Source organism: Phaethon aethereus, assembly GCF_964289735.1.
Source record: "Phaethon aethereus genome assembly, chromosome: 4".
NCBI lineage: Eukaryota > Metazoa > Chordata > Aves > Phaethontiformes > Phaethontidae > Phaethon > Phaethon aethereus.
The window spans coordinates 23,310,471-23,325,206 of NC_138578.1; the positions used below are offsets into that span (position 1 = coordinate 23,310,471).

At 42.1% G+C, this 14,736-nt stretch overlaps 1 protein-coding gene across 13 annotated transcripts in view; it reads left to right on the forward strand.

Moving 5' to 3' along the window:
* Window positions 1–14,736, forward strand: part of ADGRL3 (adhesion G protein-coupled receptor L3) — a gene marked incomplete at its 3' end in the record, with an annotated part of 334,909 nt that overhangs the window by 148,082 nt on the left and 172,091 nt on the right. For 9 of the 13 annotated variants that reach the window (XM_081999397.1, XM_081999403.1, XM_081999404.1 and 6 more), the window contains 2 exons: window positions 5,677–5,691; window positions 7,472–8,272. In XM_081999397.1, coding sequence (XP_081855523.1) covers window positions 5,677–5,691; window positions 7,472–8,272 — 816 coding nt within the window. The remainder of the gene's footprint in view (window positions 1–5,676; window positions 5,692–7,471; window positions 8,273–14,736) is intronic. The other 4 variants (XM_081999406.1, XM_081999409.1, XM_081999408.1 and 1 more) reach the window with 1 other exon arrangement.

Here is a 14,736-nt window from a genome sequence, read left to right on the forward strand (position 1 = left end):
ACTTAGCTTGTAGAATAGTTCTGGTCTGGTGGAGAACTGCAGTGGAGAGGGTTGAAGTTGTGTGTCGTTCTTTCATAACAGAAATTGGCAGCCGTGTGAAAGTTAATTCATGGCACTATAATTGATAAGAATAATTTCTTCATTCCTCTAGCTGGTGAACGAAAGTCTGAGTGCTTTACATTCAAGTGCCAGGTTGCTCTTGGACTGCAAAGCCAGGTAATGTTAATGGGATCTATTCCCCATTTAAATGTATGTACGCACTTGCCATTGGCACAAGTGAAGATCCCCCGGGTAAAACAGTGGCAGGGCACAAAGTGCAATCTGTTATGTATTTATTTATTGTACCTTGCCAAAGGAAGCTGACATTGTTCTTGCTCTGAAAAGCAAAGGAAATGATTTCTAGAAAACCTGTCATGTTGAGGGGGAAAAAATAAAAGAATTAAAAATCATAGTAAAGTGGGATTAAGTAGCAAAACTGGGAAGAAAGCAACAGTATGTATTTGCAAAATAGTCTTAGAAAACCTGATTCTTCCATCCTCTGTGCTTGCTCCTAAGCAAAGACCCAAGAGGTCTTCCCCTGTTGCGTGTTAAAACTTTTCACATTAAAAGCTCGTAAAATGAGTGCTTTACTGGAGCTAACGGGACCGGAGCTGGCTTGGGGGCAGCTTGATGTGGAGGATGGGGATGGAGGCTGGTCACTGTGTCTTCTGTAGTGAGGACAGTTGCAATGAAGGGACTGAGACCAAAGACCACTTTGCCTAGAGGCAAAATGTCATCTTGACCTTCTGCTGGCTACAGCTTGCTGCAGTGAATGTGACTCTGTTGCTGCTGTTAGGGCGTTTGGGGTCCAGTAACCACTCACCTGTGCTACAGTAGCATCCCAGGCTTTGCTAGAAGGAGTGAGTGGATGAGAGAAATAGTGGCATGTGCTTTGTTTTGCGTCTGTGCTGCACAGAGTGAGCACAGAGCTTGACTATGTGGTCTCTCTTGTCATTTTAATTATGTGTCAGGAGAAGAAAATGAGGCAGAGATGGGTACTTCTGCAGCATTTTGAACTTTAGGTTGCCAAAACAGCTCGTGTCATATAAATGCTGAGCTAGCTCTCTAACTGTTCTTCTGGCAAACTATATGTGGGGGTTTGAGTGTGTTTTAAGTATAAATTAATAAGAATATTTTCATATTTTCATTCCCTGTGTTTAGATATATTTAGTTTAGATCTGCTGCTGCCAAGTTCAGCTTTCCCCCAACTGGGATCTGATCAGATCCCCCTTGGGATCTGTCTACGTACCACTTGTGCTTCCCGACGGTAGAGCATCATGGGTTTGAATAGCATACAGGTGTGGTCCTCTTCAGCCTCACTGGCTGGGGGCTGGGCTGGGGAACCAGAGGGACAAGTGAAAAGCTGATGACTCTCCTGCAGTATCTGTGCCCCACTCTCATGTTGTCTCTGATCTGTCAACGGCTGCATTTCCTCGGGGACCTCAACCACTTTCTTAAATTTTAGATGTTGGGAAGTGAAACTGCTCAGGACCTCATGTGCCCTATTACTAATAGCGTGACTGGGAATACATCCTACCCAACAGCAGATTTCTCTACAGCCTCGAGGACAGAGTTTCTCTACCACTGACTACAGAGCCCTGTCATCAATGATCCGCCACACTGGACATGCTGCGAATCTGATGCCGCCCTTGCCTGTAGATTGCCTGGTTACCTAGACTGCTGCTTTCTATTGTGATAACTAAAAGGAAGTCTGTTATCGACATGTGCTTTGGTGCCCTGAATCTTGAACACGTTTCTTGTTTACTTTAACATTCTTTTAGTAGAAGAACACCAAGACTCCAGCACCCAGCCGTGTCTTCAAAAAAGAAGAACAGCTTCATGTCCAAGCAGGCTCTACATGGGCACACTTTGGGGTGCCTTGCCAGGTTTGCAGCTTTCCAAACACGTTCAGCCTAAATCCCATAGATGGTGTGTGTGTTTTGGGGAGAAACATGTAAATTGGAAGAGCTCTATGTGGGTGCTATAGGGAAGCCCTCAAGTCAACGGCTGAGAGAATTGTGGGTGCTTTGCTGTTTGCACAAGGCTGGCCAAGGAGCTTGGGTCTACAGATCAGAGAAAGAAAAAAAACCTGTAGATCCCAGACCATCCTCGTATGAGGAGCCCTGGTGTAAGGCGCTTTCCAGACTTGGTGTTATCGTTAGAGGAAGTTCGCTCAATGCTCAAGTCCAGCACAACAGTGCTCAGAGCCAAGTGGTGAGTCAGCTATGTGATGGTCACCATATTACACCATGTGTCATGTGTCAGGGCAGTGCACAAGGCCAGTGCTGTGCCTTCTGGGGATGTTTCTCCCTAATTGGTTCACTAGTGCCATGACTGCTTTTTGGCTTCATCTGGTCAAGCTAGTTGGTGGAGGTGAGATGCAGTGGTTAGCCACATCTGGCATGAAGCACCCTCAGCATGGCTGAGACACTGCATCTTGTGCTACTAAGGTCAGTCTCAAAAAACATGTTTTCTTAGTCTTTCTATTTTGTCATTAATTATGCACTTAATGATGAGTGTCTGTATATTAAATCAGTTTGACCTGTGAAGGACAGGAACAGGGAGTGGATGTCACTTATTCTGCTATTAAACATCTGTCCTGAAAAAAAAAAACAGCTGGCAAAGTACAGAGCACAACTTTTTACTTATTTTTGCAATTGCCTTTTACTCCCTTTTACCCGGGTCATTTTTTTCCAGGAGTTTTGTGCTCCTGTTGTGGGTTTGAAGCAGTGCCAGGGAGAGAGCTCTCTACAGGACTCTGACACTGCGTGCTTGTGCCTGCATGTTTGTGCCTTAAATAGTTGAATGCAGCTCAATGTGGTGGTAAGAAAATGAGCAGTTAATGTTGTTCAAGTGTTAATTGTGCCAGAAATTAAGAGTGTATTTTCAGAGCCTCAATCCAGCAGTACTAAGAGCGTTTAGTTAATTTGTTTGTGTGATTTCTGTGAATGGGTAGCAGCCGGTGATCACACATTTGCCTTGGTTTTATTTCAGTCCAAAGAAATGGAAGAAAATCAGGGTATGTGGAAAGTCTTGTTTGTAACTCCCCTCAGACCTGGCAAATAGTTCTTGATTTCCTTCAGGCCTCTGGCACTGTTGGAGCCAATGGCACTGGCCTGCAAACGGTGTAGGAAATCAAGGTGAAATACCCTTGTTCTTCCCAATGCAGCAACAGCAGGAGCAGAAGATCTCACTGTAAGAGAAATAACTATGTATCTGTGCCTTTTCTGTAGATCCCTGTAGGAAGGTAAGGTGCCTCCTGTGCTCTAGACAGTATTTAAATTCTATGGACTGGCATAGGCATTGCAGAGATACAGAAATGTCTATAATTGAGCAAAATGTTAAAAATTCTTCCAATACTTTACGAAGACAGTTTTGCAGCGATATGTTGCATAACTGAAGGGATAATCAGACCCTAATTAGACCCTTCCTTTTAATATTGCTCAATGAGCTAAATCCTCCAAGCTTCCCCTGCAACCTGTTCAAATAACATAATGTCCCAATATAAGCTGAGTAATTATCGAAATGCAAAAGCATTAAGTCTTAAATCAGCAGGAGGAAAATACATGGGATACATGCAATGGAAAGCACCATGTAGGAGGTCATCAGAACACATACCATGTCTAGAATCATAAGAGAGCTGGATATGGCACTGACCGGTAATAACACATACGAGCTATTCAGGATAAGGGTGATCAATGCTTTAGGTCACTCAGCTCAGCTTGTCGTGAATATATTATCTTCTGCAGAAGCTTTAAAATACTTTACTCTTCCTGCTTTACAATATCGCACTGTTGTTCAAGTGCATTACAAAAGCTTTGCTCATTTGGAAACATAAATTACTACCTTCTATGCTGCCAGAGGTACAGAATACCATCAGCCAGAAGAATCTGTGTGAAGCCATACATTTGGAGATCTGTCATGTTGCTTTCTAGCTTTTGCCAGGGACATTTAATGTTTTTCTGAATACCTTGCTTAACTGTGGCCAGCCACAGGCTGGGACAGGGAGAGCAATTGCTGTGTGGGTTTCTCCAGTTGCTGGGTCTGGTGCCTTTTACTCTTGCTGGCTCTTACCCTTGCAAAACCAGGTGCTTGCACTGAAATGCTCCCTAGAGCCCTGACAGCCACATGGTGAAAACATTTGCCTTTAACCTTAACCTGTTATAAGGTAGAAAGGAGCTTGAATCAAAGCCCAGGTAAAAACAGCTGTTCTGGGAGCTGCAGCTGGCTCCGGATGCGTGCCTCCCCACACAGCAAAGTGCAGATCTATATGTCTAGCCAATGCGTTTGCAGTCTTACCCTGAAAACGTTCTTCCATTGAGCCTGCAGTTTCCCAGCCAAATGAATGAGACTTTTGAACGCAAAGAGGTTTGCAGTCCCAGCACCAGAGGACAGCCATTTGGCAAGTGTCTTGGTCTGGACGGGGCCAGAATGAACTCTGGGCAAGCAAAAACAAAGCGCGCGTGCATACCTTTGCATTCCTGTCTCGTGTCTCTGAACAGAGATCTCTCGGCTGTCAAAACCATACTGTTTTGCTGGCAAGTTCTCACTTCTCCCTCAGCGATATTTTATTGGGCCTGTCTTCTCCTACACCTTCAGGGAAGAGGCCCCACAGAACCCGCAAACCCCACGGCTGGGGATGCAGAAGCTGTTTGGGGCCTCACCATGCTGGAAGAAGGGTCTGTGCCACAAATGCAGAAGGCTTTTGGATGAGGGCCCCCAAGGCCTCTCACAAGAGGTTGTTAGCTATAGAAGCTCACACTGAGCATTTAGCAATTAGTAAGTGCATTGCATTTATTTATTCTGACTGCAAGGGCCTTTGTCCAAAGGGACGCAGCCTCTTCAGCAGAATTATTATGCATGGTAATTAATTCACATAAAAATATCCAGCAAGTTCTGGGGTTGAGCTTTTTAAATAGTGCTTAGATATTTTTAACTCATTAAGACTGTATGTCTTTGGGATCTTAGAAATCATAGAAGTATTAAAATATTTAAATTTTTTTTTTTCCAAGTCTTACTAAAGCTTGTTTCTCTGAGCCATAGGACAGGACTCTGCGAACATCCACTGAGATGCTTCATTTGACTTTCCTAAATTGTCTATTCATGTCATAAGGGAATATTCTCCTTAATTCTCTTTATTCTCCTTCACCTGCTTAAAGAAGGGAACTCTGTTTTACAGGATTTTGGCGAAATATATGAAGATGTATATTCTGTAATGTTTCTCCCTGGAGTTTTTATTCAATACATAAAGCTGTGTCAGGCATATTTCAGTGTTATGGGTATTTCATTTTGCTCTGTGAAACTAGTCCAAGGTTGCTGCTGACAAGGTCTCTCAAATAGTTCAAGGGGCTTGGTATGTCGCAAGTGTTTGGTTTTTTTGTTCTTCTTAAAAATTTTTGTAAAGTTAAAATTTATTTGTATTTTGTTCAGCTTGTTTGCATATTATCTAGTGTATATCAGAGGGAAAGCTTTATATATAGATAGATATACACACACAAAAAAAATGTTCACATACTAAAGTAAATTAATAAAGCTTCCTTTTCATATGAAAGAGGTAAAGAAAAGTACCTGGCCAATACAGTACCATTAATCTATTCTCTTTTCTCCTTTCTCTCTTTACCTCTCTCTCTACAATAGAAGTGGAACAAAAAGGTAATTAAATACCTTTCAAATTATATATATATATTACTTATGTATAGGCTAAGTTATTTAACAGTTTAACGTTTTAGTTGAAATACTTTGTCATTAATTCTCACTCCTTTTTTGTTAAAGTTTATTTAGTATCTCTGCTGCTCAACTTCACCAGATAACTCATTTTTGCTGAAAAGGTTTTACCAGTGCCTCTTTTTTCATTAAATTTCTATTCAAAGGTTTAGATAACTCACTCATCTCCTGCCCCAAAGAATTTGAAAAGTGTGCGTGCATACATATGTGCATAAGTATATCTAATTATACCATAAAAGCCTCTTGGAAATGGCACCCCTTTATCAGCAGCTCTGGGTGGTTACTTAGACTCCAACAGAGCAACGTACTTTTACACCAGTTACTAAATCTGATTTTCCTCCTGTCTTGCTCTCCAGAGGATATTACCAATTTCTGCATTTCCAAAAATAATTGGTTATGCTCCAAGCAGGGAGCATGAATGCAAGATCCCATCTGCCAGACCCCACGCTACCAGAAGCATATGGTGGGATACCTCTTCACGCCTCCCTGCTGCCCATCCCATCATCATGCTACTCCTCATGCTCACAAAGATCAGCGTTACAAATAACCAACAAATATTCTCCCCCCAAAGCGTGTGCAGCACCTCCAGGTCAGGAGAGTGCTACTGGGGATGATGAAAGCCAAACGAGCCAATTTTGCTCCGCAGCATCCCTCCTTTTGTCTCCCCGTCCAGCTGGCCGGCCTCTTGGTGTTGACGTTCCCGTGATGCCAAGGTCAGCCAGGCACCAGCCGAGCCTCCTCCTGGGAGCTGGGCATGCCCTGGCCCCTCTCAGCCCCCCTGAAGTATGAGCAGCAAAGCACCCCGGTTAGTCAAACCGCTCCTCTGTGCTCCTCTCATGTAACAATAGAAGGTATATGTTTTTAAGTTTGAATTACTACTATATTTAACAGGACATTTTTTAACTGATTAAAATCTAGACCTTGGGTTCTCTCCAGTGAACTTTATTCTTTTCCTTCCTTCTTTCCTTTCTTCCTTCCTTCCTTCCTTGTCTTTTCCTTTCAGCATCCATACGTCATTTGTTTTTAATTGTGTGGACTGCATGTTTCGTGTGTCCTGTAGCAGCTTTGAAAGCCTCATTTCTAGTTATGCTACGGATCTTAGATGGGTGTTCCCCCCTGCTCCCTTTGCTTTAAATGCTCTTCTGAGTTGCTAAAGGGATTTGCCTCTGCTTTGGTATTGGTACCTTTTAAATATTTAATATCACTTGGGCTGTAAGGATGGGAATTTCTTTCTCTTATTTCCATTTCTAGGCCACTCTTCTGTGGGCTGTTCAAATAAATATGTGGATCAATTCCCCGGGAGTTTACCCCTTCACCTAGTAGGTACAGATTCACTGCAGAATATAATCTGGAAATACAAACCCAGAAATCCTCTGGGGACACATATTCATTTCAGTTTACAAAGGCGAATGGTCCAAGTAAGTACACCTGTAAAAATAGATTTGAAAAGCAATAAGAAAATGAGCCACAGTTGATAGAAAAAGCAGGGGGAAAAAAAAAATCAGTTCGGTGGAACAAATTTTGTTCTAGAGACATGGCTGGCAGGAAGACTAGTCTCCAGCTGCAAGGCATTGCTCTTGGGTTTCCTCTGATCTCGAGTGTCCTCTGCTCCAGAACTAGAAGCTGTTGAGATGTTTGGGCCAACTACCCCTGGACTGTCATTAACTTTGGGGTTTTTTTTGTTTTAAATTCTTTTCCCCTCTGACAGTTTTTCTTTGCCCTGGACTGCTGAAAGGAGTATACCAGAGTGAACACTTATTTGAATCTGACCACCAATCTGGTGCCTGGTGCAAGGACCCTCTGCAGGCATCTGACAAGATCTACTACATGCCCTGGACGCCGTACCGGACGGACACGCTGACGGAGTACTCCTCCAAGGACGACTTCATTGCTGGGAGGCCAACCACGACCTACAAGCTCCCACACCGGGTGGATGGCACGGGGTTTGTGGTATATGATGGGGCTTTGTTCTTCAACAAGGAACGAACCAGGAACATAGTCAAGTTTGACTTGCGGACGAGGATAAAAAGTGGGGAGGCTATCATAGCTAATGCAAATTACCACGACACCTCTCCCTACCGCTGGGGAGGCAAGTCTGATATAGACCTGGCTGTGGATGAGAATGGACTGTGGGTAATCTATGCAACAGAACAAAATAATGGCAAAATAGTCATTAGCCAGTTAAACCCTTACACGTTAAGGATTGAAGGGACATGGGATACTGCCTATGACAAGAGGTCAGCTTCTAATGCCTTCATGATCTGTGGAATTTTATATGTGGTGAAGTCTGTGTATGAAGATGATGACAATGAAGCCACAGGGAATAAAATAGATTACATATATAACACTGACCAAAGCAAGGATAGCATGGTGGATGTGCCCTTTCCAAACTCCTACCAGTACATTGCTGCTGTGGATTATAATCCCCGGGACAACCTCCTTTACGTATGGAACAACTATCATGTTGTGAAATATTCCTTGGATTTTGGCCCACTGGACAGCAGAGCAGGTAAGGGTTTTAATACCAAGACAAAATCTGAACTGGGCTTTCTATTTTTCTTGTAAATACACTCTATTTGGGTGTAAAGCTGAAGTACACTCCTGTTTTATTGATCTGCCTGTGTTTCTGTAAATTAATCCCCACCACAAGACCTATGATGGATATTAAGACACTAATACGTGCAGAATATAGTTCTTTTAATCTTAGTTTGAAATGACATGGAGAGTGTGCTACACATAACTAACTTGAAACAGTCTCCAAATGTCCGCACTCTTGTTCACATCACAGGGATAGCACTCTTTTCTCCTTAATTGAATTTTCTTCTGTATATCAGATCATCTTCCCTACTGGAGGAATTTTGGCAAAACAAAGTGTGGAAGATGCTGTCGCTGCAAACAGCCAGGGGGAAAACTGCCAGCCAGTTTAAATGACTTCGTTCCATTAAGCTGGGGGAGTTTGGGCTGCTTAGGGAAGCCGCTGCTAATTGTCTAAGTGAGCATGCACCCACAAGTGTGTGTCTAGAGTCAGCAGGGGAATTGACAACAAAATCCTCAAAATTGTTGGTTTCTTTTCTTTAAAGTTGCTCTTTTTTTTAAAAAAGCATTTAATGACTTACTATGACTTACTATGCTTTCTCTAAGAGAGGAGCATCTGGCCCCCAGAGGATTTCCAGCTTTTCCACTTTTTTTCCTCTTAGAAATTAAGCCAGTAGCCAGTAGTTACTTAGTTGGGTTATATTCACTTACCTTTACCAACTTCTTCACTGTTTGGCAAGTATTATGTTCACAGTTGCCACTTTATTAATAACATGACTTAGCCTAGATTGTGGTCAAACTCATATGACACTGCAAGACTTTCCAAACAGTGTTTGCTCAATCATTTTCAAATGGTTCCTGCTGCACATGATATAGTCATGGTTATCAGGTAGTTCCTGTGGTGGACTGTGTACTTCAGAAAAGCTGAAAAAGAGGAAAGGCAGAAATAATATAATTTGGCCAAGAAACTATTTGATTTGTTACATGGCTATTCCCAAAACGTTCTTTTTTGTTAATTAGAAACTCAGGAGTGCATGAGTGGATTCAGAACTTCAGCTTGCAAAGTAGAAGTTGAGAGGTTTCTGTTACTGAACTTTTCTTTTTCTTTTCCTGTATGCAGCCTGTTATCAGTACAAAAATGGATCAAGAGATGCTGAAAGAAATTGTGGATATGAAAATCTGGGGGTGTGGGGTGGAATAAAAGTAGTAAAATGGCAGTGAATTTTTTGTTTTTATACAAAAATGTAAGGAAGAGGAGAAGGAAATCTTGAAGAGGCAAATGAACAAAACCGACTGTTAAGAGAGGAGCAGGGACATTTTCAATGATGTTGACCTCTGCAAGATCTCAGATGAGCAAAAAATGAAGTAATACTTCTCATTCTCCAACTTAATGATGAGCATGTACTGTCTGAGTGGTGGAGTGAAGCAGAGCAATTTGTGAGCTATTGGTTATCCCCGAGGAGTGAAAATCAATTGCATACCTTCTATTTCACAGAGTTTTTCTCATTTTCAGTGAATTATTTCCAGGTGTTACAGCAGACTCTCTGCTGCTGCTTTTTCAAGTGGTGACCGTTGTCAGTAATAGCATCTTTAATAAAAAAAAAAGCTATAATTGGTGAAAACCCCAAATTTTATACTTTCCTCTAAAAAGGGAAATGGTTCTCCTCTTTTTCCCAGCTGGTGAGGTGGGAGAGCAGGAGAAAACCTTGCAAAGGGCTGAAAGTCTGTGAGGTGCAAAGATTTGATTTGTTCATGTGTCACTCTGGTTTGAAGCCCCTTTAATTTCACTCATGTTTGGATGAGAATTTAAAATCCCCCAGTACCTCAGATGGAAAGCTGAAGTAGTTTTTGGCTTTGGGTGGTGGACACAGAAGGGTTAAGTTGGTGTCAAGGAATCTGGTGAGCCTTCTCTGACATTCCTTTCATGCAAATTTTGGTAGCTTTGTAATGTGGGCAAAAAGCTGAATTTTGCATGCGTTCCTCTTCTCTGAAAATTGTCAGGATTTCCGTTTTGGCAGCAGTGCGTAAGGATCCCATTACCTCACTATTTTACGGATTTAGAGGACTTCTGAGAGGACTGCTCTGACAGCAAGTGAATTTCTTGATGAGACAGCTTGAATGGGCCAAGGCATTTCAAAGCGAAGAAAAATACCTTTGCAAAGGGAGTTTACTGCTCCATTACCTGCACAGCCTGATTAGTGGGAACATTATTTTATGAGTCAGTCAAACAGAAGCACCAATTTTGAACTGAATAGGTGAGCAAACACTTGCTTGACACCAGTTTTTTTTGTAGAGAGGAGCCAGGAGACGAGTTCTGTGTGACTCTTTCTCTTCCAAGTTCAGTGCAACACATTTTCTGGTTAGCACCAAATTTCATGCTGCATTGCTTTATGTATAATACTAATTATATGACTGGCTTAAACTCAGCTCCTCCAGCAATAAGCAGAACAGGAGCCGATGCAACACTAGGAAAGCAGTGAAGACTCAGGATATTTTCATTTGGTTATTTAGTTATTTCGGTTTTTTACAGAGTCAATTGTGGCTATGTGTTTCCCCTCTTCCAAAATCACCACTGTTTCTCTGTTTAGAGCAAGGCAATGTTCAATGCAGCCATTTTCCATAGGGTTACAGTTTGAGTAGCAAAATATGTAAACCATATCTGCTTAATTAGAAAATAAAAAAAAGATTGTAAAATTGATGAGTTGAACAAATTGGTTGTTAAAAAACAATTAGAAGTGAAGTTTTAGGAGAAGAGCTCTTAAAACCAAAAATTGATCATAACAAGTGATATATTTAGCTACTTAAATAGCCAGTAACATATTTGAAACATATTTGAAATCTCTGCTATCATATATTTCAAGAATATCTGAAATAAAAAAAAACAGGTGCTGGGGGTCCAGTTTATTTAGAATCAAACACTTTCTTTTTTTTCCCAATCATCCAGGGAAAATGAGAGGAGGCAGGAGTTGCTTAGCTTATAGGAACGGCAGGGATCACATCCTCTCGCTTTTCACAACGATGAAACACTTTCTGTGAGTTTTAATTAAAGATTTGTTTGTGCATGTAGGTTTGGAACTGCTGCAGAGCTTCTTTCACCCACTGTTTAAAAAAATGGGCTTTTACTCCTTGGGGCAAATGAGTGCCAGGAATTTCTCTGCTCAGCTTCTGTACCAGCCAAAGGTACCAGGGAAGACAAAATATTCTGAAGTCTTAAGTGAGGCACAAAGATGGATTCAACTGATCTATAAGCAATTCAGGGCTCCTGATTGAATTAAAACCAATTGTTCATTTTTCTCAGAAATGGGAAAAGCTGCATTTTAAGGATTTGCCCCGCTCAATTATTTTTTTCCTTTTGTCTTGGTGGTGTTTACATTTATCCCAAAAGTGGTTTTGAAAGCAAACACTCCTCAGTGCCTGCAAATCCCAGGAAACCTGTCATTAATGTCTACCTTCAAGAACTGAATTTGAAGATACCAAAAGCCTTTGAAGCGTATTTTCTTTGAGCTTTTTGGCCTTAAAATGAGTTTTTGGAGGATGCTTCTCCATAAATGTTCCTGAGTTTCTGGGTTATTTCTTTGTAGCTGCTTTTGACTTTGCTAATTTGAAGTGATAGTCAGAATAGCTCTACAACTCTGGTAGTTTTTTCCATGGCATTCTTCAAGAAGCTGAATCCAGCAAAGTGTTCAGGTTGGGTTTTTCTTAATGTGCCCCGCTAGACATGTGCAGAGAGAGAAATGAAAGACTCTATCAACGGAATAAAAAATCTTCCGCAACCTAATCAGTCTTAATATTCACCAGAGTTACCTGTTTTAATCATCATCCACTTCTGATACAGTCTGCGTAAACAAATTCAAGAAAATATCAACAAATCCTCCTCTCCAAAAAGGTAAAGTGCTTCCATCCTGCTTCCTGGCGCAGCACTGCATACAAACACGCATCTCCCAGCTTTGCATCTCTGCACCTCCCCAGGCGGTCATGACTCCTGGCTGGGTACCAAGTAGGGGTTCCTGGGCATCAGAGAGACCAGAAGAAGAAAGTTTTGTCGTTTAAATGCCTGAGGTGCCCCATGCCAGTGCCAGCAGCCCTCACATGGGGGCTCAGGATGTGCTGGCTGAGCGTTTAGACCAGGGGTAGGGACCACAGACTGTCCTGTAGCTCGGCAGTGAAGAAGTCCAGGGAAGGACTTGAACAAGCATAAGGATCCTTCAGCGCATGTCTGGGACTTGGATGTCCTGGCAGCCATTCCCAGTGATACGGGAAATACAGACCTCCTGCTTTTCAGATGTTTTAAGTTATGTCCAGGAGACCCAGGCATTACAATATGGGGTGTTTAATAAATGTATGAAGTTAATAAATAAATATGCCCAATATACATAAGGAGGACAGTACTATGATACAGGACTTCTAATACAGCCTCGTTGTGCTTAAGTGGCTTCCACAGATTGCATATTAACATTGTGGACTGCCAGTCTGGTAATCAAATGTGATATGAAGTTTCCATCCATATCTGTGATATTATAAAAACCTCAAATGGTGCCTATCAAACTTTTATCCTCCACATTTTGTTAAAAATCGTGGGATGCTGTCTTGACATGTGATTGCAACCACTTTATTCAGTAAGAGTTGTTGTTTTTTTGTTGTGTGGTGGGGTTTTTTTTTCCTAAAGCAGTTTTACAACGCAGATAAGGTGAACCCTCTGTCCTTATAATATGCTAATTAAGTGCATTTGTGTCTTGGGTAAAAGACGTGGCAGTATGGTGATGAATAAGAACTTTAAACACATATGACACCTCGTTAAAATGTAATTTTCACATCATAAATCTGAGGCCTTTCCTTTGACAGCTGAGTAATGTGGATAGTGGGCAGAGGATCTTGAACATTTCAAAGCTGTCACGTGCTAATAGGTAGCTGAAAGCAGCTTCCTGCGCTGCTTGCCTTTAACACCCTACATCCTTCCCTGGGAAACGCATCAAAAGGGCTGCCGAATCTTGAATCCCACTTGTGCACAGGATATGAATTGCCATCGCTTTGAGATCTCATTGTGATAAGTCACACTTAGTATCTCTGAAGCTGAATTCAGGCTGCATGTTAAAAGGCGAGCTGAGCCTTTTTGATGAGCAGCTTCTCCTGGCGGACAAGGGCCATTTTTAGGGAGCTGCTGAGTGTTTAATTGTGTCTTCTCCTGTGTTTTTATTTTCCAGTTGCTTTCCTCCCATCTAGGAGCATCCCTAGCTCTCTCGCTCCTGTTCCTCTTCATTGCTTACAGTGACAGCTGCTGGTTGCACAGTGTTGCTGGAGGTTTTCAGAGAGATCAGTGCTTACTTTCAGCAGCCTCTGCTAAACATGTATCGTGACCGGGGCCCTGGCTTTTATCCTCTAAAATTTGCCCATATATGCGTGTCCCATTTATTCTATAAATATTTCAGTCCCTTTTTGCTATTTAAAATAGAAAGACACGTCTAAGTTTGGAGGTGAAGAAAGCAGCACAGATACTCTTCATCTTAACAAAGCTGACATCTCAACCTACATTTGCTGGCCAGCCGGTACCTGGCAGGAGGACAGGAGGATATTTCACCTACCTGGGGTATGCTGGGATCCAGAATTGCATTTGTTACCCCTTTTGAGGCCTGATCTGTCTCTTCATTTTTATCATGTTCTAAATTTTCCCTCTTTATAAAGCAGTGTTTGATTAAAAAATCATAAAAAAGTATTATACCACTGGACACTTTTCTGAAATTAGGGATTTCTGCTTTTTGTCAGGAAACCTGGAGTCAGAGCTCTTTCCTCTACCTTCTCACAAAAAATCCTTAAAAATGCAAGATTCCTCAGCTTCAAAACGCTCCTTTTGTGGAGCATTTCATAAATATTAATACTGTTTGGTTAGCATGGCAGGAGTATCTTCAGTGCCTCTCCAGTACGAATAAATATGTGGTTGCTCCCTCCTCCTAAATAAAAATGTACTTCTCTCAGTAGGACCATGGAACAGGAGATAGCCTTACCAAACAGAGGTGGAGGAGCCCTTCTTTTCCATGAGTCACTGCTCCTACTACGAGGCACCTATCTGAGCCAGCCTGAGAAAATTGTACAGCAAACCTAACCCATCCAGGAGCTAAACCGTGATATTGCTGTATCCTCTCTGGAGATCGGTTGTTACCATTGCAAACAAAGCAGGAATCTGCTGTAAGACCTGCATGCCATGAAGTCACAGCCAATATCCATGGGCTGCGGTCCTGTTCCCGCAGGCTCGCAAGCAGGAGTGCTTGGGGACTGGGCTGGTGGGCAGCCAGGTTGGTTGAAGTAGGGGACGGGCAGCAAGAGACAAAATGATTAAGCTAAACTTCACTTTCAAGCTTCAAAACAAAAGGCGGCCAGAGACTTCGGCACTTCATAATCCTGTCAAACGCCAGGAGCGGGAAAGCACCTTGCCAAGAACATGTC